The sequence below is a fragment of the Lagopus leucura genome, unplaced genomic scaffold (assembly GCF_019238085.1).
Source record: "Lagopus leucura isolate 7727_CA_CO unplaced genomic scaffold, USGS_WTPT01 Super-Scaffold_100157, whole genome shotgun sequence".
Taxonomy (NCBI): Eukaryota; Metazoa; Chordata; class Aves; order Galliformes; family Phasianidae; genus Lagopus; species Lagopus leucura.
This window is the reverse complement of record NW_024962334.1, coordinates 5,564,602-5,587,780: the sequence shown is the minus strand read 5'-3', so window position 1 is coordinate 5,587,780 and position 23,179 is coordinate 5,564,602. Positions and strand designations below refer to the sequence as shown.

The 23,179-nt window shown below is 38.3% G+C and overlaps 1 protein-coding gene across 2 annotated transcripts in view; it reads left to right on the top strand.

The window, feature by feature from the left end:
- The window catches only part of ELMO1 (engulfment and cell motility 1), a 290,415-nt gene that overhangs the window by 120,469 nt on the left and 146,767 nt on the right, over positions 1–23,179 (top strand). For both annotated transcript variants that reach the window (XM_042888913.1, XM_042888914.1), the window contains exons 15-16: positions 9,930–10,034; positions 22,869–22,977. In XM_042888913.1, the coding sequence (XP_042744847.1) occupies positions 9,930–10,034; positions 22,869–22,977 (214 nt within the window). The remainder of the gene's footprint in view (positions 1–9,929; positions 10,035–22,868; positions 22,978–23,179) is intronic.

The following is a 23,179-nucleotide window of genomic DNA, read 5'->3' as shown; positions in this document are numbered from 1 at the left end:
CGTAGCACCTGAAAGCATAAATAGTGAAATCTGTGAGTCTTTGACAGTTTTAAGTTTACTGCTTGCTGTATGTAACAGGGGCAGATACTGTTCTTAGCCCAAGTGCTTGTGGTGTTGTGCTTATAATGGAAAATGATCAGAATGTGAGGTGGCTGATGAAAGCCATGAGTTGATCAGCAAATCCGAACAACCAGTTTGCTGTGTGAGTTAACAAAGGTATACAAGAGAATTTCTGCAAAGTGGAGGCGTGAGACTTAGTAAGAGGAATCCTGATGAATTTTTTTTAAATAAAAAATTATTCAGTTTTGTAACCAGAAAAGTCTGACCTCATGATGTACCCGATGCTTGATATCTCTGTTAGAGGGGCTATTAAGATTATATAAATGCAGTACTGATGGTCTGAGGCAGTACTTTTACAGGAAGGGGTGCATGGGTCAGTCATGCTGACCAAGAACTGGGACCAGCAAATCCATATGTTTAAAGCACTGTTCTTGTTTTCCGTGCAGCTGAATGCAATTTAGCAGAATTGTTAGTCAGAGGCTATGGACATCTAACAATTTGCACACTGTTAACGTGAATAACCTTTTTACCACACTGCTGAATTCTCCTTAGCTTTAGTTCTTCTAGAAGAGAACAGATTAAAAAATTAAATGTAATTTTGGTGGGTTGCTAGGCTGCTTTGACCTTTCTTATTATCACTGTAAGAATGAAGTTAAAGCTAATCGGAATGAAGTATCTGTAGTTTTAATCTGTGTGAATGAACTGAGTCTGTATAATCAGTCTGCTATTATTATTTTTTTTTACTTCTTTTTGGATCATTTCGTACTTAACATAAATTTTAGTTGGAGGAAATGTCCTTTAATCCATTTCTTAATGACAGATAGAGGGCAAAAGAGGGGTTTTTTTTAGTTTTTTTTTTTTTTTTCCAATATTTTTAGTTATGAAGTTGTAAAATAAAGGTCTTAAAATGCTTCTGATTAAAAGAATGTGCCTGTGCTGAAGCAAATCTGTTTAAAAAAAGTATACATGTCCTAATGTAAAATTAGAGTCAACAGAACGTTGCATTTCTTGCATATACTTTTGATGTATTACTTGTGATTACACCATCAGGAAATCTTGTCACTCACTTCCTGTGCAGTTATCAACTCCTGGGGGCAGGCAAGCTCCATTCATTTGGATGTGCTGGTGGTGACGAGTTAAGAGTGTCATGTATTGGTATGGCTACAGAAGGCTTATCTTACATCTACAGTTTCCAACCCCCTTCTCTTAGAAGTGGATCTTGTACTTCTGTTTCCTTTGTACTGCGCAGCCCTCAGAATTTGCAAGCAAAAGAAATAAGTTTAAGAAGCAAACCCTCAAAAACGAATCAGATACAATGAGGTTGTTTTGCTTCGATAGTATGGACATTGTCTGGTTCACCAAGGTGGCTGATTGCACACCAAATGCTAGCACAGTAATAATGCTTTGTGAAACATTGTGAGTTTTATTTCATATTAATCATCACAGTCATTAATATTTAATGATTGCTGCTACAAATGCTCATTTTTCTTTAAGATTATGCAGTTTTCCACTGTGTGCATGCATGCATGTAAACGTATATATTACTTATATGTACATAACTGCTTTGCTCTTCCCTTATCTCATTCCTCGTGCATTTTGCTTGATGCAAGATTTAAGAGACACTAAACAGTAAAGCACACAAAGTATTTCAACTTTGTTTGCTTATGTAGAATTACAGCCTGGGTAAGAGATAATTTGTGCAGTTTCATTAATTCAGGCCTGTACTAAATTAAGAGATGATGAGAAGAACAACTCATTTGGGAATAATTGACTTTTTTTTTCCCTCTTTGAGTTAAAACCATCTCCATATGTGAATTATGAACCTTCTGATTGTTCGGTGTACTTTGCTGCTTACTTATCCCCTACACAAAAGGTATTGCTATGTAGTCTTTTAAAAGCCCCATAATTATTTTAATCTTCCTCCATTTTGGTGCAACTCCATTCTCTTTTTGGTGTTGATCTGGAAGCAGAAGTATAGTAGAAAAATGCTTAGGCCAGGCAGAACTTACATACAATTTTGCAGAGCACAGCTCCAGCTCTTCACATTTCCCATTCCTGTTGAGGGATACAAAGGAAAATGGAAGTCAGGTGAACTGAAATTCCGCACCATAAATATCTAGTCTTGTTTTTTTTTCCAGCTGCCTTACTACTGAGCGCAATATGCTTCAGTAAGAGCATACATTGACTTGTTTGAAGACAGAAGCATAGACTCAAAGGTTTTAAAAAGTATTGGTCTTATTTTCCAGATCCTTCTCTTTGGTATCTACAAAGCCTGTTTTTTTGTTTTTTGTTCTTTTTCCACTTGTGCAGTAGGAAAATTTGGCTGTAGAAAATGAGTTTGCTAATGGGGCTTAGGTTCAAAAGCAACTAAAATATTATAGATGCTGACAGTTTATTTTACATAGGGTAGTTTTTGGTTTATCACTTGTTACAATTTAAGTAGGTTTTCTTTCTTTTTTAAGGGAACCAATACTGAAAGGTGTTTCAGTCAGTCTGCCTTAATCTCAGAGGCAAATGCTACATCATAGAGGTCAGGCTTAGATAAATTTACCAGAAGTGTAAATAAATCAAAAAGATGATGCTCTTATCATAGTCTTATTCTTAAAAGGCTCTGACTCGGGAGGCCCAAGATTTGGCAGAACGTGGCTTTGAACCTTCCATTTGATTTAACAAAAAGGTCTGGAGATTCTTTTTCTTGTTGCTAGGCTATGCAACTTGCATGTTTTGGCCATAAGCTAAAATAAATATTTATGTACACTAGTTAAACGCTTTGTATCATTTCATTAGCTTCTAGACAAAATGCCTGTTAAAAAGCTCTGAAATGTTCCTTACTAAGTGGACTTTGAAGCATCAGTCAGCACCATTCATGCTTGTACATCAGCATATGAACATAAGTCACGATGTACCATACTTACCAGGCATGAAGATTCCTGAGCTGAAAAAAGGCTTTTCATGCCTAAATTAGACTTGCCAACATGAGGTATATCTAATCTACACCTCTCATAGTGTTTGCAAACAGATAGAATTACTCAGGTAGATTTTGTTTGTGCTGCATCTGGCTCCCAATTAGCTGAAGACATTTAACCTGTAGTTATTTTTAATTGTCAACTTCAGATGCTTTATCATTGTTTTGCTTTACCACTAGCACTATTCACAGTATTTTCCTATGTGACTGTCCTCTTACTAGTTTGATAATTGTTCTGTTGGTTAGGATGATTAGGGTAAGATTAAAACAGTCAGTCCCCATAAAAAAAAGTTCCGAGGTCATGAAAAGGCCTGCATTAATGATAGCATTTCTGTCTAAAATGGGTATATTCCATACCCATTTATCCCAGTGTACTTCTTGACTGCTGTGGTTTGATTAACACAAAAATTGTTGGACAGGACATAGGTAGTATACTTGCATCATAACTTCAGGAGAATTGGAGCTGCTTAAAAAATTGTTTCTCTTGGTTGCAGCACATCTGCCTTGCTGTAGGGAAATGTGCCTTGTACTTTTTCAGATGAGCCTCCAGAAAGTCTCTTGTGAACAGTCCCAAACTCACTTGAGTGAGAGCTCAGAGAGGTTGTGGATGTTGCCCAAGGAGGTTGTGGATGCCCCATTCCTGGAGGCTGGATGTGGCTCTGGGCAGCTGGTCTGGTGGTTGGCGACCCTGCACATAGCAGGGGGATTGAAACTAGATGATCATGGTGGCCCTTTTCAACCCAGGCCATTCTATGATTCTAACTGGACTAGGTCATGCAGTGTCCAACAGAAGTTCCGTGTGAAGCAGACTGACTTTGCCCAAATGAGACAAGAAATCATACAATGTCCACACAAAGGTCTGCTAAATGCACTGGCAATCTCAGGTGTGGAGTAGCAGTAAACTACTATGGCTTGTAACTTCTCGACTCCATCTAGCAAGTGGATGTTTGACTCAGTTTTCAGTTATACTGATAACTCAGTTTCAGTATAACTGGATAACTTAATGGATGCTGGGAGATGATTGGTGCTAATTTCCCATACTGAAAAAAATCCTATTGAAATGACACTGTCCCACTGATTAACTTTAAACATCCCTGATGTCTAAAGTGCATAGCCTGTTATCAGTTGATAACTTCATTTGCCCAGAAAACATAAAGGAGTCAACCTTTGCAGTGCAAAACATCTATCCAGTATTAAGTGTGTCATTGTTAATTAAGGTGAAACTTAAAAGGAGATTGCCCTGCATTGGATGAGATGTGATTACTCAGTGTCATAGCATTAATTTCAGATTCTTTGAGGCTGTCAAACTATTTCCTTTCTCCACAGGGCTTAAGATTTTGGAATCCAAAGCATTAGCCCCATATAATTGTAAGGCTGCTGTGCTTATAAAATACCAAGGATAATGCAAAAACTTTGTCTTGCTCACAACATGTAATTTATTGATGCCTGCAAATGTGAGTGCACGTCTTTTCCTATGCTCTGTTAGGCATTATCAGATGATATTAGCTGACTTTTTTATGCCACCATAACATTCAGATTTTGTTAGCTCTGACCACGCTAGATTCAGTTCATGACTGGGGCAGGCTTCTAGCGGTAACATGTGGAGCAGTGGTGCTTTATGTTAAATTACTGAGTAGCTTAGTGAATCAAGGGAATACAATATCAAATTCTGATTATTTTTTTTTTGTTTAGGGGATAAATGATGGGCCAGTTGCACTTATTATTTCTCTGCTGTTCAGTCGGTGGGTCAGCTTTGTATTGGTGACTTCAAACTTGATTTGTAAGTTTTGTGAGAATTATATCCAGTAGAAATATGCTGGAGTTCCTTAAATGTGAAGAGGGATGTGTTTGGTATGTGACTTAAGTGACTCACATGGAAATTATCTTAAAAGAGTTTCTGCATATACTTTAAAAGATGTAACAGCTGCTGAGCTTGAAGGCATCTCACTTGAAGATTATACTTGTTTTAGCGTATACATGTGTATGTAAAAAAATAATAATAATAAAATATATATATATATATATATAAATTTTAAATTCAGAGATCATCCAGACATAATTTTGTGTTGGAAAATTCAAAAAGCTGACCAAAAAAAAAAAAATTAAAAAAAAAAATAAATATATATATATATATATATATATATGAAGAAGAAGAAGAATATATGCATGATTAAATAACTATCAAGGGGAAAACAGCTCTTTGTTAGTTCTTGCTTTCTCCGAATGGGTAGGGGTTGGAAATTCCCAAGTCGCTGTTAGATCTCGTTAAATTAAGTGATGGATGTTGTGTGCATCATCTCTTTGAATACAGTGCTGCTAATTAAATGAGAAGATGACTTCCTCATTAAGAATGTAACTCTAAGCATTGTTTATGTGGTATTTTTCTATATTTGTAATTCTTGTATGAATGAGCAGATGGGAATATTTTGTGTGGAAAACTTCAGGAGTATTTAGGAGTAAATTTTGAGGTTGTGTGCTCACTGGCTCTAACATAAGGTTTTCAATTCATTTTTCAGTGAAAATATAATGTAAAATGTTTCTTCCTTCCTAATTCTGAATTCAGATTGAGCAAACATCCATGTCTGTATTGTTGTAATTTATTCCTATGACCTAAGGGAGATTTAAGTGTGTGCACTCCAGTGGTTTAGAACCGAAGAGGTGATTGCTTTCCTTCCTAGCCCACAAAACAGTGTTTTAGATTTGAAAGAGAAGAGGAAAATAAGAAAGTGCAAGTAATTGAAGATGGGAGAAGGCGATCACTGTCCTTTGCACTGTCTTCATAGAAAGGCTTTTTTTTTTTTAAGTTCTTCTATCACTGGTTCTTCTACAATCCGCATTCCCTCCTGGGAATTCAGTAGTGTTTTTGCAGAAGGAAGATGCACAGAGTAGTGTTTAACCTGAGCTACTTTAGGATTGGGAACGCAGAAGTTTGCACTTGCACTGAACGGAGATTACTGTGTCTAGCAGTGGCTACAAGTAACATGCAGGACTAATTAGCATAACCTGGCAACTGATTTACATAGCTGAACATAGCACTGATTAGTAATTTCTGATAGGCTGTCAATATCTGTCAAGACAAAAATAAAAGGTTTGTACCTTTAATAGGCTGTGGATACAGGTAAAGAAATGGTTTCTGTGCTTCAGCACTGTTAGGATTAATGCAAGGAACTAGGGAAGCTTATTCCATTAGCTGTTATCTACAGACAGAACACCATTACTGTGATTAAGCATCTCAGTGTGAGCACACATTCTACCACTGAAATCTATACATCCCTCAGAGATTGCCTTGGAAGCCAAGGGTAAGACAGTGGAGCCATTCAAGACAGATAGAGAGGAGAGCTTTATGCAGCTAGGACTGTGTGATAATGCTAAGTTGTCTCATTATAATTCCTAGGCTGGAATTTATCCACAATAATGCTAATCTTGTGAAATGTGCTACTTTATTATTATTATTTATTTATTAATGGCATAAACAGACGCGATTTTAGATTTGCATCTTTTCCAGAAGGCTGAATTTTCATAGCATCCTAAGCTGGCTAATAAATTCTTGGTGGTTTTGGTATGCTAACATGCACAGTGTAAGAGAGTAAGCTGTTAAATACTGCTCAGACCCTGAGGCTGAAAGATAGATTTTTACTCAATCTAATGGAAAAAAATAAAAATGACCTGAAAAATTGTAGGTGGCAAACCTATCTCCTTTGTATTTCTTGGCTTTCTATAAAGAGACAAATGCAATAGACTTTATACTAAACAGATGTAACTAATTTGCCTGGTTGTTTTCCATATATGTAATAAATTATGTTGTAGGTGGGGATGTTTGCATACTTCTCAATTATTCACTATAGCATTTTGGATAATTTAGCTTTACATTACATTTCTAAACCCACTCTCAATCGGTTAACATTTCAACCACAAGCATTCGATGTGTTAAGAAAGAGGTGATTTTAGGAGGGAGGGAGAAGGAAGGAAACAGAACAGCTTGCATTCCTTTTGTTTTTGAAGAGTAATGGAAGATGATGTGTTGTTTCAGCAGGCGTATCTCCAGCTATTTGACTTAATAGAGTTTTGAATATCAAGCCCTAGTTATCCTGGGATCCAAAGTGACAGAAACTTTGGAAAGAACTGAAAGTAACTGGATATATAGACTTAGGAAAATGTAATGCGTTGATGATGGCTTTTCCAATTGAACAGATAAAAATAATGATGATGGTAAGAGGCCAAATGAGCCCTTGTTACTAAATGGAATGAGATTTCTCTTGCCCCCATTTGTTTTTGCCAGTGTTTCTGCATAATTTGAGATGCTAGAATGGAATGAAGGAAAGAGTTGTTCAGTCAACACTGGGTTAGATTTTTTTGTTTGTTTCTTTGTTTTCCACTATACTGCTTTTATTTCAACATTGTTTGAGAATACAGTTGTAAAATGAGTGCTAATGTTCCAATAGCTGCAGAGAGGTAGCTGAGTCTTTACATTCTCTGCTTGCCAGTATTTGTCCAAATATATGTCTGTGCTGTAGCATGGCAATGAAGAGAATACGTGCAGCACAAACCTGAAGTTCTACTTGGAGAAGGTATTATAGAAATGGTGCCTGTGAGGTTCTGTGTTGACAGCTTCTCAACAGCTTTAACAGCTTTCCCACAGGAATGTGCTCATGGTTAGGCTCTAGTGGCGTTCCCCAGGACTTCATGCCCGAAATGTGGAAGACTTCAAATGTGTAGGAGGTCCTACCAAGTTGTTTGTGCTGGGATTGACAGGAGTTGGGATAGCATTTGTGTGCCTGCCAGACCCAGCCTCTCAAAAGAAGCACTTTCTGGAATGCTTGAGAACGCCAGAAAGGGAAATTTTCTCCCAGAAGCTGAAGTCTATTGTGCTTGTCTTCTATGAGAAATGGTCTTGTACTGATCATAAAAGTGTCCTGGCACATAAATGTAACTTGTGAAAAATGGGAGGTTGAACTAGGGAAATAGCCCTGAAGTACTTCTACCCTCTTCATCTGAATGATGAACTGATACAAGTGAAAAGAAAGAAAAGCAAGTGAGTATTTCGGAAAACACAATCAACTCAGTAAGCATTTATTTTCCAGATTTGACTTCTACTTTTCTGCTGCATTTCCCCCATAAAAATCTAGGATTGGAGGATATTCTTGATTCTCCATTATGAAGTAGTGAGCTTTGCATTGTATTGCTTGTCCTGCTGCAGGGAACTAATGTACATGTAAAATGAATAGACTGTGCACGCTATCCTGATCCCCAAATCTTTGTTTCCTTTTAAAGTGACAGCAGACATCTTAATGAACCATTTTTGCTTTCTAATATTTCTAATCTTTTATGTGACTATGAATTACTGACTGGCAAAAACCAACCCATACATCTAAAGATGAAACAGATGAGATAGTAGGATCCCACGTTTCGACAACTTTATGGCCTGCAGAATCAATGGGAGGAAAAGTAGTCAACCTGTGCTTTTGTCAGTGAGGTAGGTGGATCTGACCCTGAGTACACTTCAGGAGCAGATGGACAGAAGAAGAAATCTGTGCTGATCTTTAGCATTGTTACATAGTCAGTTCTCTGAGAGCAAATTCACTTTTGAAGTCTCTTACAGCTGAGTCTTGCAGAATAGAAATATCATCGTAGAGCAACTAGGGAGATCTTCCTGTGTGAGAATGAGTGGGGCTGAAGACGTTGAAAAGGTGATAGTGATAAAAAAACAAAACTAGCAGAAGATAAACATTTTTGATGGAGACATACCTGCGGGTCTTTTTTTTTTCTTTTTTTTTTTTTGAACGGTTCTGTGTTGTTTAAGAGCCTGTCCATAGCCAGGGAAATGTTTGGATCTGAACGATGAACTGCATGGAACATACTCATGTATTTTTAATTCATCCCTTCAAAAGATTGGTGATGTTAGTATTTTGAGGATATGTGTTTTTGTATGAAATGTGTGAAAGTGAACGCTTGAAACTTGTATGCATGTGTGTGTGGAGTCTGACAAGTCTTAGTTATGTTTGGTGTGTTCATTTAATCATTCCGTACTTTCTTTTCATAGATTCAGAATGTAACAAAAATTCACCTGAATTCAGCGTGTTGAACCTATTTCATTTCTTATACTTTTGTCTGAGACCCTTTGTGTTCAGGGCTCCACAAGATCCGATAGACTTAACATAGCTTTTGAATTTAGTAACTTTTCCTGCTTTTCATGATTTATTTTAAATAATTCCATAGTGTTTGTATAAATAGGTGTTGTGGTGGCTGTTCACATGTATCACTGCATTTTTATGTAATTAGTACTTCCTGGTGTACAGTGGTACTCCAGTATTACTGAGGAGTCTACCAGCTATGGAATCACAGAATCACAGAAACACCATGGTTGGAAAATACCTACAAGATCATTTGGTCCAACCATCCACCCATCAGCAATAGTTCTCACTAAACCATTTCTCAACACAAAATCCAACTGTTCCTTGAACACCTCCAGGGTTGGTGACTCCACCACCTCCCTGTGCAGCCCATTCCACTGCCTGACCACTCTTTCAGAGGAGTACTATTTCCTAGCATCCAGCCTGGATCTCCCCTGGCGCAGCTTGAAGCCATTCCCACTAGTCCTATCACCAGTTACACGAGAGAAAAAGACTCGGTTGAGTGCCTTAGAAGCATAAATCTCCTTTTGGGAACTCCATTGCATAGTTACAGAAGTGAATGGCTGATAAGCCAGTCTCATAGTGTTTACATTTGGATTTGAAGTTCTTTGAAGCAGGGCCTGTTTCCTTGTTACAGTTTTTCTGCTCAGCAAAAAGTCTGTGTTGCTGGACTCTGGCACAGCATGCTAAGTTTTTGCACATCGTAAATCACAGGGATATGGATTATTTGTGGAAAAATATTTATAGAGTGATCTTGTTATCTTTTTTTGCAGAATCATGTAAACCCAGCCATGGATTTTACACAGACTCCTCCAGGAATGCTAGCCCTTGACAATATGCTGTACTTCGCTAAACATCACCAGGATGCTTATATACGGGTAAGACTTCTTAAGGTCTGTGCCAGTCCCTGTTCATGCTGATTATGTCCTGTTTATGGCTCACTTTGAAGAGGAGGTTCAGAATGCCAATACCATTAACAAGAACTAGCTCTAGGAAGGCAAACCACGTTATGCTAAGACATGTATCATGTCTGTAAAAGCTGAGCCAAATATTATAGATAGCAAATACACTTTTTGCTTAAGCCTGCGAAGAGAAGGGAGACGTGCATTTTGTGAATGCATGGTGGATGTCCATAAGACCAGAAGTGAGTATTTGTGCAGAATTCCCTCCTGTGTCTACCAAAACTGTCAAGTTTTTCTGTAGAAAGGAGGACTTGACTAGCAAATACCTTAATAACTGGCTGACATGGCAGTATTCTGAGAGTTAAGATGCTCCTACTAAAACTGCTGCTGTAGGTGAGGTAGTGTTTGTAGAAAAATAGGTTAAAACCATGATTCATTTGTATGACCTGTTCTTGCCCTCTGCCCACTCTACTTCAGGAGTAGTTAAAACAAGCTATAAGTTGCATCCTTATGTGAAGAGGATACAGCAGAGTACCACTGGCAAAATAGAGCAACTTTTAGTGATCTGTGCTGAATTTGAATAGTTGCCATGAACGAACCAATTTAGCTCCTATGGGAGTAGAAGATAATTTAACCTCCCTCAAGAAGGTGTGCACACAGAGCTGCGTAAGGAAGGTTGATTATGGAGACATTAGACAGATACATCAATTGTTTCTTTTGAACAGCAAGTGAGCTTTTAATATGAGCTTTTAATTCTGTAATATGCTCTACTCTGTAGTTTCTGCTCAAATTAGATGTCAAGGCTGTAATAGGTTTGCAAAGGGAGTACTAATATCCAGGCAGATTGATCCTTGGGCGTAATGGAAGACCACAAGATAGTTTTGGTCTGTAAATATTTCTGCTTCAATCTCAACATAACAGTAACTGTTAGAAGACACTGTAGAAGCACACAGTACAACAGTAGCTATTAAACTCCATCAACCCTTGAAATTAAGGTTATTTCCTGTACCAAGCAATAGTATTTTTTCAGGATAAACTATACTGAATTGATTTCTTCTCTGAGTTCTCCAAATAAAATATATTTGGATACATTTTCTCATTAAGACTTGGGTTTCTCTTTTTAAATTTGGTTAAGATCTGTCTGGTGTTATTTCATAGACTTCTTTTGAAAATTATAAATGCAAAGAACGTGCCTAGTAGAAGCCAGTGTCCTAAACAAGTGACACATGTATTTTGAATAAATCTGAAAGAATCTAAAGAGGACAGAGACCTTCTTGAAAAGGAGCTTTCATTGTCTTTTCAATGTTTTGCTTAGTTTGCATTTTCATATTGCAGATGTTGTTTTGAAAGGTCGATTCAGTGTAGCATGTAATCAGCCATTTTTTAGAAAGGACTTTAGTGCTGGCTCACCTTTGTTGATCTAATGCAGTATTTTTGCTCCTGCATTACTGATAATTTGTGAGGTTATTTTGTCTTTATTCTTGTATGATTTCTCTTACAAGACTGTCTGACTGTGCCTCATGTTTTCTCCACTCATGACAGAGGAAGTATACACTAGAAATGCCATGCCAACGCACGCTCAGATAAAATTGCTTGCCCAAAGTTGTGCTGGAAACTGCTAGCACACCCTGGGAGTATGTTAGCCTACCTGTCATTCCAGAGTCCCACTTCATGCTCACACCAGCATTTCTGGCATGATAGTTCCCTCGCTATGATGGCCACTGTAGCATGCTAAGAGCATGCAGAACAACACATCTGAGTTGCAGGGCGATGCACAGCTCCTATGGTGCTGTGAGGCTTTGATTGCTAAAAGCATCTTCTGATCTGCTTGACTTCCTCCCTGATGAATGCTGATTCTCTGTGAGTTCAAATCTACCTGTTTCCTTGTTTTGAATTCCTTTTCACACCTAACATTATTTAATTTTTCTTCATGTCCTTTGCCTTCCAAAGCTCTCGTAGCGCCAGTTTTCTCTACTCGTACAGGCTGCTAATCTCACTTAATGTTTTTGAGATGCATTTATATTCTTGTGTCTCAACAGAAATATTCTCTGCACTCAAGGTGAAATTTCCACAAAAAATTGTTAGTCATACAGACAGATAATACTTGCATACTGAACAACTTCTTTGACAAAATCTCTTTTGCTTTTTTTCATTACTGATAGTAGGAAACGATTTGTTTCCCAGGAAGAGAGATTATTTCCAACATGGTCTTTTGCAATGCCATTAATTGCTGTACCATGGGTCAATTCCTAAGCCCCAAAATGAGAAAATATCTGTGCTGTGGGATAATTAAAATTGAGATTGGTTTTAAACCAGCATTGGTTTAAAATGGGAAATACTAGGTTTCTCCTGACCTAATACAGTCTATTAAATGAAGACAGTATCAGAAAACTGTGATGACTTCACTGAGTCCATCACTGCTGCTGCATTTAATGGGCAGCACAAATCCCTGTAGTCTGACCTCCTAGTTTCTTAGGATGCCCCAAGCTTCAAGGCCCTTGGTAAGGTACCTTGTATTACTGAAAAAAGTGGATAAGGAAAAATGAGAAGGCAGGCAGAAAGTAATCTCTTCCCTGTTGTAACTGATTTTGCTTATAAGTAATTTCCTTAATAAATGGATTAGTTAGGTGAGAAGAGTGATTAAAGCTGAAGTTTCCTTCAACATGAAGAGGCAGTGGGGCTTCCAAGACCAATACCAAACAGAAGTACTCATAGCATCAGTAAATCTTTGCAATGCAATGAAGAGCAAGGTATGAAGACAGTGAAGCAGATGGGGAACTGCATCTAGAAAGCAGAAAGCATTTCAGGGTGAAAACATGGATGTCACACACTGAAAAACAAAACAAAAATAAGCAATGAAAAAAAAAATTCATTCTTGCCTCCCGACAATTCATTTGTCTTATTTCTTTTTCCTTTCCTACGTGGTTATTCTTGACATTACACTCATACATTGCTTTGGGTTTATTGTTTTACTTAATGTCGCTTTCCAGATAAACCAGGTTGTTTTTATTTCGATTTTGAGTTAACTGTTTTTTAATTTCACTTTGTCTGCTATATAATATGGCCCATGCTTTCAGAAGAAAGGTTTTTATACTAGAAAGGAAAAAAGAAAAAAAAGACCAGCATGTTTTCTTTGATTATGTGATGTCTTTAGCTGTCGTATGGATTTTTCCTTTTTAAATTCCTTGAATTCATCTCTTATTGAATTAGCTTTTCATTCTTTTTTTTTCTTTCTATGTTTGGTGCTGTCAGTGACTTCAGTAAAGTGCATTTCATTTTCTTCATGTTCCATTTAAATAATCAATTGCTATCATCAAGGGGCTTTGCTTTTAGAACATGGTGACATATGCTATATGGAACGCATTGATGGAAGTAATGTTGAACCTCTGCAAGAAACTACAAAAGTTTCCACGGGAAAAAACTGGCAGCTTCCCAAGCTATATAATTATAGGACAGTCAGAGTGTATAATTAAAGTTAACAGTGAAGAAAATGATAGGAATAAAGCTTTGTGACAGATCATCTTTTTTTGTTCTTTTGGATCAGACACATCTTCTTCCCCCCCCCCTCCCTGCCTGGTTCTAATTTGTTCTTTTCCAAAACTACTTCAGTTTCTTGTTCTACTAATTTTAAAAATAAAATTGTAAGTTACCATTTAAAACAGACTGTATTCAATGTAGACACCTTGAGATTTTTCTTGCTGGCAACTTGTAGCAGTGTGCCTCTGGAACTTTTCTGAGTTGTAAAATGAGTCTGGTGAAAAATCTTTGCATGGAAATCCTGTTACGCCACCGTTGCTATGAGTATCTCAACATATTGATATTCTGTTGTTCATTTGTTTGGGAACTCATGATGCAAAAGGGTTCAGATTCATTTTCTTTTTAAGATATAATGAGAGGTATAAATATCTGAAACAGAAATATTTTCTGTGCAGGTGTTTGTAAGTATGATTTGTCTGATATTTTTTTTTTCTTCTAACAGAATCATAGAATGGTTTGTGTTTGAAGGGACCTTAAAAGTGTTCTAGTTCCAACCCCCTGCCATGGTCACAGTTGCCACCATCAGATCAGGCTGCCCAGGGCCCCAACCAACCTAGCTGTGAGCACCTCCAGGCATGGGGCATCCACAGTTTTTTGGGGCAGCCTGTGCCAGCACCTCACCACCCTCTGAGTAAAGAATTTGCAACTAACGTCAAGCCTAAATTTCCCCTTTTTTAAGCCATTTTCCTTTGTACTATCTCTATTAAACCATGTAAAAAGTCAGTCTCCCTCCTGCTTATAAGCCTCCTGCAAGGCCACAATGAGGTCTCCCCAGAGTCTTCTTCAAGTTGTACTGTTGTAAAAATAATGAGATCTCCGTAGTTTGTTGTGGAGAGCAAGCTGAAGGAACCAAAATGAAAAAAACCTTGTATTTATAACCAAGACAAATTTGGTAGTTGTTTGTTGTCTTGTGTTTAAGTCTGCCATATTTATGCCTAGGAGGTTTCCATAGATACAGTAAGTTTGCAGTTTTAATAAGCTGACTCCTTCAAGTGTGGTCAGTCTTTGTTTAGGTGTTCTTGATAGCAGGTAGCAAAAACACTACTTCTCCTGTTGTGAATGGGGTGCTATTTATCTTGGATCTCAGCTAATTCAAGTGTTCTCAGGCAGAAAGAGAAGATGCCATAGGGTAACTCAATTCAGAGAAACGCCACCTTGCTTTTAAGGTACAACCGTTGGAATGTTCTTTTAGTTTGTATTTTCCTCACAGGCATCTAAATATCACGATAATCTGTATCTTGGAGGGGATTTGGAATTCTGCCAGAGGTTATTGTGTTTCACAGAAAGTGAGTCTCAGAGAAGTCATGTACAGCTTTGCCCCTGGTGTGCTCCACAAATCTCATTCTAAAGAATTTACTTTAGACAACTTACAAGTTGGTGACTTGTCTACATTTTTCCTCCAGTGCTTATGACGAGACATATTCTAACAGATCTCTCTCCTTCCTGGGGTGAGATTCTGCCTTGAGAACAGTTGTATTGTCTCTCCTGTTTCTGTGCAAGCACAGAAGATTGGTGTTTCCACTAGAAACCACAAATAGATGTATCAGCTCCAGGTCTGAGCATTGGCTCCACCTGCTTGGATTCTGCTTAGTTGGCTTTCTAAGTTTGCACTCCATTATTTGCCATTTATTAGATGAGCAGGTTCTTCATGATACAAAAAAAATAAGTGTTCCATCAAAAGACATCATCTTACTGCAGCTTGGAATTCCTTTCTCCTAACAATTATATCTACTTCATGCAGATATTGGTTAGATACTACATGTAAAATTGGCAGTATAAAATAATGTCAACAGGGTGGGAAAACAATATTGAAATCCGTTTTGCCGTGTTGAGCTCATTGATCCCATGGGAAGTTTTGTAGTGAATTCATTGCCATCATGTTTTTGTGAATAATGTGCAAGACACTGAGTGGTATGTTACTAAATTTTCTCTTCTTGTATGTAGAGCAACATTGGACTTTGAGCTGATAGTTATTTTGATGAATTGAAAATTAGAAATTGAGCCTGTTTAGGGTCAGAAATAGAAAATCCCTCTGTACCTGCTGAGCTGGAAAATTGGTTATTCACACAGCTGTGATGCAGAGATGCTACCCCAGCAGCTATTTGAGCTGCTGCTTTTGAGGTAGTTGAAGTTCTCTTCCCCTGCAGCTTTCAGAAGTCACATTGGAGGAGCAGGTGCTATTTGTGAGCCCCTGTGATGCAGGCAGGAAGATTGCCCGCGTGCTGCAAAGACCTTTTGGAACTCTAATGGGTTGAGTCAGAGGCAGGCTGCGTGCCGGATACTTTCTAACCCATGCAGTTGTATAGGAGGCTGCCTACACATCCTTCCGCCAATTCACAAAGTCTCTTCGTGCCTACTCATTCTATCCTGATCAGATATGAGTAGTCTAACATATAATTTCAGCATTTTCTGAAATAAAACTGAGCCTGATTTCTGCCATGCTATTTTTTGATTTTTATTTTTTTTTCTGCCAGAAATGACTGGAAGGGAATGTAATTTATTTCTGTTCCTCTAACGATAGTGAGAAAGGCGAGCTTTGTTCTGTGTGTCTTCCTGGTGTGCCTCATGAGACAATATAATTTTCCACCGAAGGCCTAATTGTCTGTGCCTGGTGATTCCCAACTTGATAATGTGTGCTTCTCTTTTCTCTGCTATACCTGGGGACAGAAGAATAGCTATTATTGCACATTTTTTTCTCATTTACTCCGTTTGAAGCTCTTGAGATGCTGCCGACCTCATTGATGTGAGAAGGTTGAAGCTTCTCACATATATCCATGCCACAGTAACAGAGCAATAGGAGGGCTTTTCTGGCATTGTGGGGAAAAGAAACAGAAAATTTTAAGAAATTGCTACATTAGGCAGATACTGTAGGCTCTTGAAAGAGGAGAAGGCTGGGGAACATGCTGTGGTTTCCCATTTGCATGGGGCATGGAGGGAGGAGGAATACTTAGTGTTTAATGTCAAGATGTCAAGCCTGGGCCGGTGGTATGTGAAGATCATACTCTGATGCAGCATCTGAAGACAGTTCAGCAAATGAGCCTTCCCATCTTTCTTGACTCTTGCCACCAAGCAATAGTGTGCTCTGGTTGTTCTTGCAGGGAGTGGCAGAGGAAGAAGGAGGCTATACAACACTTGAAGGCGGGTCGCTGTATGTTTAGCTTTTTATAGAAGATGTGGAAATACAATTGTGCTTTATGTTAAGGCGTTTACATGAGAAGCAGAGTTGATTCCTAGGTGGAGCTGCTCACATGGAGCAGAGCCACATTTCACTTCTAATAGTTTGGCACTAACTTTTGGGTTGCTTTATAAGAAGAGGGGAAAACTCCAAGATATAGAAGAAAACTAGTTGTTGGAAGTAACTATCTGTATTAGAAGTACTTTATGGCTGCAGAATCAAACATTGGCTCTAATGTTACCAGGGCAGCTACCCTGGTACCTATATATTGCTATACAATAACATAATTTGATCCTCTTCCTTTTTTTTCCCACTCCCAGTATGTCTCAGCTCATCTCTTAAATCCTGGCTTAACAAATGGCAGATCTTGTTCCTACCTGAGGAGAGCAGGCAGAATTGTTGCTTTGTTTTAGTTTAGCTCTGAGGAATTTCTGATCTCCCTCAGAATCTGAAAGAAGGCTGAGATAAAGGGGAGAGGAGACATGGAAAATTGAAAATAAAATAATGAAGATAACAGAAGGAGGCTAGAGGCGACAGTGATGAGCGAAGGATCTCAAAAGAATGCTGATGATGGAGTTGAGAAAGATGAATTGCTGCCCCAGGAGGAAAGCAAAATGGAGAAGAGGATAAATTCAAAGCAAATCTGCCTGCAGCAGAGAACCTTATCCTCCTCAGGAAGCATATCCTTAGGATTTGCTTCCTAGAGTTTCTTAGTTTCTATTTCTGAATGAAATAGGAATGGTAAAGCCTGCCATGTGTGATAAGAAGGCTTAGGAGAAGGAAAAGCAGTGTTGAAAGTAAGAAAGAGCATCCGTGCAATTTATTTTTCCTATATTAAATAAATCAGATAATTCATTTTGAGCCTAGGTAGAATTTTAGTGTACTTAGTATGTAGGTCTCCAAACCTCTTGATACTAACCTACAGGCTGCTAGGAAACTTGGTCTGTGTTAACACAGAATTAATGTAGAAACAGCACAATGGAATGGACTTGGGGAAATGCTCCTTTCTAATAGTTCAGCAGTGCTTGTCGAACTGTCTGCTGTGGGATTTATTATAAGAATTGCTGCATGTTGTCTTTTGCTCTCTGCATTTACTTCCCAGTCATAATGAATCTCTATTCTATTGCCAGGCTCTGAGGTTGATTCAGGAATCTAAGTATTTCTTCTGCAGTTGCTGTGGGCAGTGTATTCTGAGTCATTTCCATCTGTAATGTGAGAGATTAAGGGGTTGGCTAAGCTGATATTCCCTGTAAAGGAGCAATATTTATGGTTGGTGGTTTCATCTTCCTGAATTCTGATAAGGAAGCTTTTGACTGTTATACCTTTCTTTAAAACTTTATCATCAGGCATTAACTCTTAGTTGCAAGCATAAACTTCATTACTGAAGGTGATGCAGATTTTTAAGTTCATGACAGTCAAATATGGAAAATTCTTCATTTAGTCCATTGCCTCCTTGAGGAATCTGTTTTGTGCTCCCAAGGAAGTGATGGACTCGATGGATAATTCAATGGAAGATCATAAAGAAACAATGTGAAGCTTTCTGCTGTAAAGTGAGAAAAACTTCTGATTGTGTTTCTTTCTGTTACTGGAGATTTTGCATTATTCTTCTGTGATGTTGGCATGGCACTTGAATTTATTTTTTACTGTTGACACGTCGCTAGCGTGTACCTTGTGTAGACTGATAAGCTTTCCCTCAGTGATGCTGAGCACCAGTAATTATAATACAAGGGGAAGCACAAAAAACCTGCATTTTAAAAATGAGTCGAACATATTCTGTAAGGAGGAATACTCCTCATCTTCCTAAATGTTTTTTGTTTGACTATTGGATGCTGAAAGACTGCCTTCCACTTTCGGCTTCAGAGGAAACGAGGTACTTCAGGTAATTCAGGCAGCGAAATCCCAGAAGAAATTCAGCTGTCAGCAGCTGCTAACCAGCACTGCCTGAAATGTCTACCTTGGAGACAATGCTAAGCCTTCATTTCTCTTTCTGATCAATTTGTTGTTATTTTTGTGTCTGTTATGTTTTTTGTTTAGTTGTTAATAATTTCTTCTCCTTGGGAAATGATTCCCTTCCACTTACAACAGGATGTTGTAAATGAGAGAAGTGCAAAGGTAGTAATCTAAAAATGCTAAGAACTGTACAGACTTGTGTTCTACTACAGCTTTTTTCAAATTCCCATGCCTTAACTGCGTACAGTTTCAATTGTAGAAATACCAAGTATGTGGGTAACACTGGCTTTCCTTTAAAATTTCAGCTCCTTACATTAAAAAAAAAATAATAATTATCATCTTTTTTCACTTCCTGCTATTCAACACATCTCATTCTTCTTGCTGTGTAATTTTATTCTCTGTTCTCATTCTGTATATCACACGTCATTCTTGATTTGCATATTTCTGTTTGTTGTTTGTTTGTTTGTAAATTATTTCATTCACTTTGTTCCTCCAAGTCTTTCTCACATCCTACCTTCATATCATTTCCTCACTCAGACTTTCCTTGGCTGCTCTCTTTGGGTAATATTTCTCCCTTTTCCTTTACCTGAGTTTCTTGACTGGATTTTTGTTATTGTTGTTATTGTTCCCTAACAATATTTTTTCTTTTTTTTTTTTTTTTTTCCTGTTACACATATTTATTTTCTGCTTTGCCTTGTTGTAAAAGGCAGTATAGCTTAAAGGAATGGAGAAAGTGAAGATGGCCCTCAGGATTCAGTACTCATGAATTGTAAGAGGGTTTGGGATTTTGTCTGTGTAACATCTAGTATATTAAAAGTCATATTTCCATGTTGCTTCTTCTTAAGGAAGGAGGCAAGGAAGCTGGCAGAAGTAGATGCCTAATAACAAAGTAAATGGTGCCAAACAGACCAGAGTCAAGGGAGCACTGAGGGAAGATGGTCAGGGTGCCAGGAGTTCTTCTGCAATGTCCGTGGTTTCTGCCTTTAAGGATTTGTTTCCCCCAAAGCAAAATCTAACAATTGTACCTGCCCACTGTGAAGTCTCTGGTAGATCTACAGCTCCCTGTGCTGGATTTGTGAGGTGGGAAAAAGGACAAAGATAATAGTGTATGGGCACATTGTGAGTATCAATGATAGGCCTCCGTTTGAATGAAGGCTATTTGGGTTTGGTGAATTCCACACTACTTTTCTTTGATACAAATGTGTACTGATGACTTGATTCACACGTATTTTCAGTCTAGAGCTCTGTTATGTTTTTCCCTACTACAAATTTCCCCCAGTATATAGAGAAAACATGTCTATCCCCTGCTTATTTCTCCTCCAGATTGATAAAGGAAGTAAGAATAAAATCACGCAATTACTGGCTATATTTATAGCATTTTACTTTGGAACAGGATATGAGTCGTGAAAGTCGTGAAAAGAGTATTACAAATATCCTAATGAGTGTTGTAAATCTGTTGCCAAGATTAGAAATGCTTTTTTCTTAGGTATGTGTATGAAGAAGCTCTCCCTTCCCAGCCCCCCTTTTACCATTGCTCTTGCTTAACAGAAGATCCATATCTGTCTAATTTACCTACAGATATTTAAATGTAGTAAAGGGCATTCCATCTTCCTTTCCTGCAGAAATGTAATATGTCAAGCTCTGCTTTGTTTTGCAGAAACAAATTCTAAAAGATGATACTTGCAGAGTCTGTGAGTGAGGATCATTTCAAAGCTGCTTTACATACTCAAATTGCCATTTAATTTGCTGTATTGCAATATGCAGTTCCTTAACTATTTCTCTGGCATTCTTATTGATTGCTGTAATTCTGCTTTACATTATATGCATATATGGTGTCACCATTAAATATTTATGTGCTCATGAAATGTTAATGTGTCGAGTTAATGTGAAACTCAACAAAATGCATTTGCCAGAAGCCAGCAGGCTTGCTGATCTGAGTGCTTCCCTTCCCCTCCTCCTTCCCCTTTCATTTTGCCTCTTCACTGATTTTATTACCAGTGTTTCTCTGTTGTATCTAAATCTATGTCAAAGCAGCCCCCTGCTCCAGCATGCAGATTTTATGTTTTATTATGTGAGAGATAAAATGCATAATAATAAAAGAGGAGACGTGATCCCAGGGAGGTGTTGCACTGCGCGTGTGCCAGTCTGTCACTGCTCCTGCGTTTAGGTTTGGCAATGTAGCTCTGACCTCCATGAAAGAGACTGAAGCAGGGTGACTCATCCCGAATGAAAAGTCATATTCGCACGTTCCTTCAACAGTGGCTGCTGCAATGTGAAATGAAAATTGCGGGGGTGTTTCTTTGATTTGGTGCCGCTGTTGCCCAGATGTGACGTGGAACAATCAGATTTCATTTGAGCCAAAAATTTGACAAGGAAAAGTAGGCCTTCTTGGCAGAGTGGTGAATCTGAGTGTGACACCACCCTGCTGGAAAAGTCTAGCAAAAATTGGCAGGGTCAAATGTTTGCGAAATCCCAAGTAACTTTCTCAGCTTCTGGTGGGAAGTCTAGGTGGTAAATAGACAAAGAACACTGAAAAACAAAGCAATTACTCTCACAACACAAAGAACAACATTCTTTTTACATCCCTGAGGGTGTTTTAGAAGCACAGTAACAGAGAGAAGTTGCCCTTTGTACAGAAAGACTAAAATAGATACTTTTGCATGCAGAGATTTGGGCATGCCATGTGAAGCAAATAACTTTCCTACCTGGATCTGGCTTGCTTTCTTTTCCATACTTCTACTAATTTCCTGATGGCAAAGGCTTATGCTCATGAGAGGGCATGGATATGTGATGTCACTACTGAGACCTGGGGGAGTGGGAAAGGTTTTGCTGGCTTCCAGTGATGCATCACACCTGCTTTCCACCACCAGGTTGTTTTGGGCAAAGTTCCAGCCTTGGAGCCTTTTACAAATCAGGATTTAGTAGGGGCTCCAGGATTCCTAGAGAGGAGCACAGCCGTCACGCTGGGAAGCAGAGTTGTTTTACCTTTTTGGGAAGCCTTCCTTGCTGACAGACCTGAAAGATTAAAAAATAAAAAATAATTACATGAAAATAGGAGCTAAGGAGACAGGAGGAATGCAAATCAGAGAACAATGTCTAAACACTTGGTTGGAAATAAAATTTAGAGAGCTTCTGAGGTTCTTTGGTGCTTGGCAATATATCTTACCTCTGAAATTCTTTTTTTTTTCTCTCTCCCTCACTCCCAAGCTGTGCAGCAGCTGTTTAGGTTGTATTTTTTTCCTCTTTTGAAGCCAGTAGCAGAGTTTGTTATTGCAATGACAATTCTTATTGCAAATCTGTTTTGATTATTTTTTTTTTCTCCAGCCCCTATTCTACTTTCTTTTCAGGTTCACACCTTCATGAAATCTGTATTATTTTCATAACTCATCTTTCACCCACCATGTAACCTCTTTTTCAGTTGTAGTGCCGAGGAAGGATTTATTCTGAATGATAACTGATAGAGCAGAACTTAATGGTGCAAAAATGCCCAAGCAGTTATTTTTTTCCCATTTCCTTTGCACTATCATTCAACTGGGAATACAAATACTTTCCTTGAATTGTTTTTGCTGCATTCATTGCTTGATGCAAGAATAATAGTTTGCTGAAACGATTTGCACACAAGTGCAAGTTTCTTCTGTAACGGAGAAACTGAGCACGATGGCTTGAGCATGATTTTTGTCCCTTGGATCTTTTATGAGTCTGGATCCAGCTATGCATCTTCTGTTATTTATAGTTCCTTCTAGGTGTATTCATGACTCTAAATCATTTTATCTCACTTCCTTTAACCTGCACATTTGATATGAAGTTATTTCTCTCTTTTTTTCCTTCTCTTTGGTTTCTGCTGCAATTCATTCTGCTACAGTAGAACAACAGTGTTGCATAGGAATGGCAAAGCATCTGAATCAGCCCTGGAATGGCACTGCTTCTGTGTTGTAGCTTTGGGCACAGAGAGGCAACATTTCTCCTTTAAGACTTTTTTTTTTTGCATTAACTCAGTTCTGCCAGTTAGCTGGGGAAAAGATGGAAGCGTATGAAAAATTTACTAAATACATCCTGGTAAATGTTTTGTGAATGTCAGATGTGGAGGACAGTGCTTCAGCGGATGGATTCTTCATACTGATTATTTTCCATTTTGATTCCTACTTCAGATTGTCCTGGAGAACAGTAGTCGAGAAGACAAGCATGAGTGCCCGTTTGGCCGAAGTAGCATTGAGCTCACAAAGATGCTGTGTGAAATACTGAAAGTAGGAGAGCTACGTAAGTTGGCCCATTTGTTTGACCTCTAAGAGTCACGGAGTGAGTTCAGTGGTACATGAAACAGTAATTTAATTCTTCTCAGTATGCTTATATGTTGAACACTAACGTTCAAAATGACCGCACCTGTTTTTCCATGTATCATACTAATTTGCAGACATTCCAGGAATGGGAGTGGAGTAGGGGAAAGGGGCATCCTATCTTT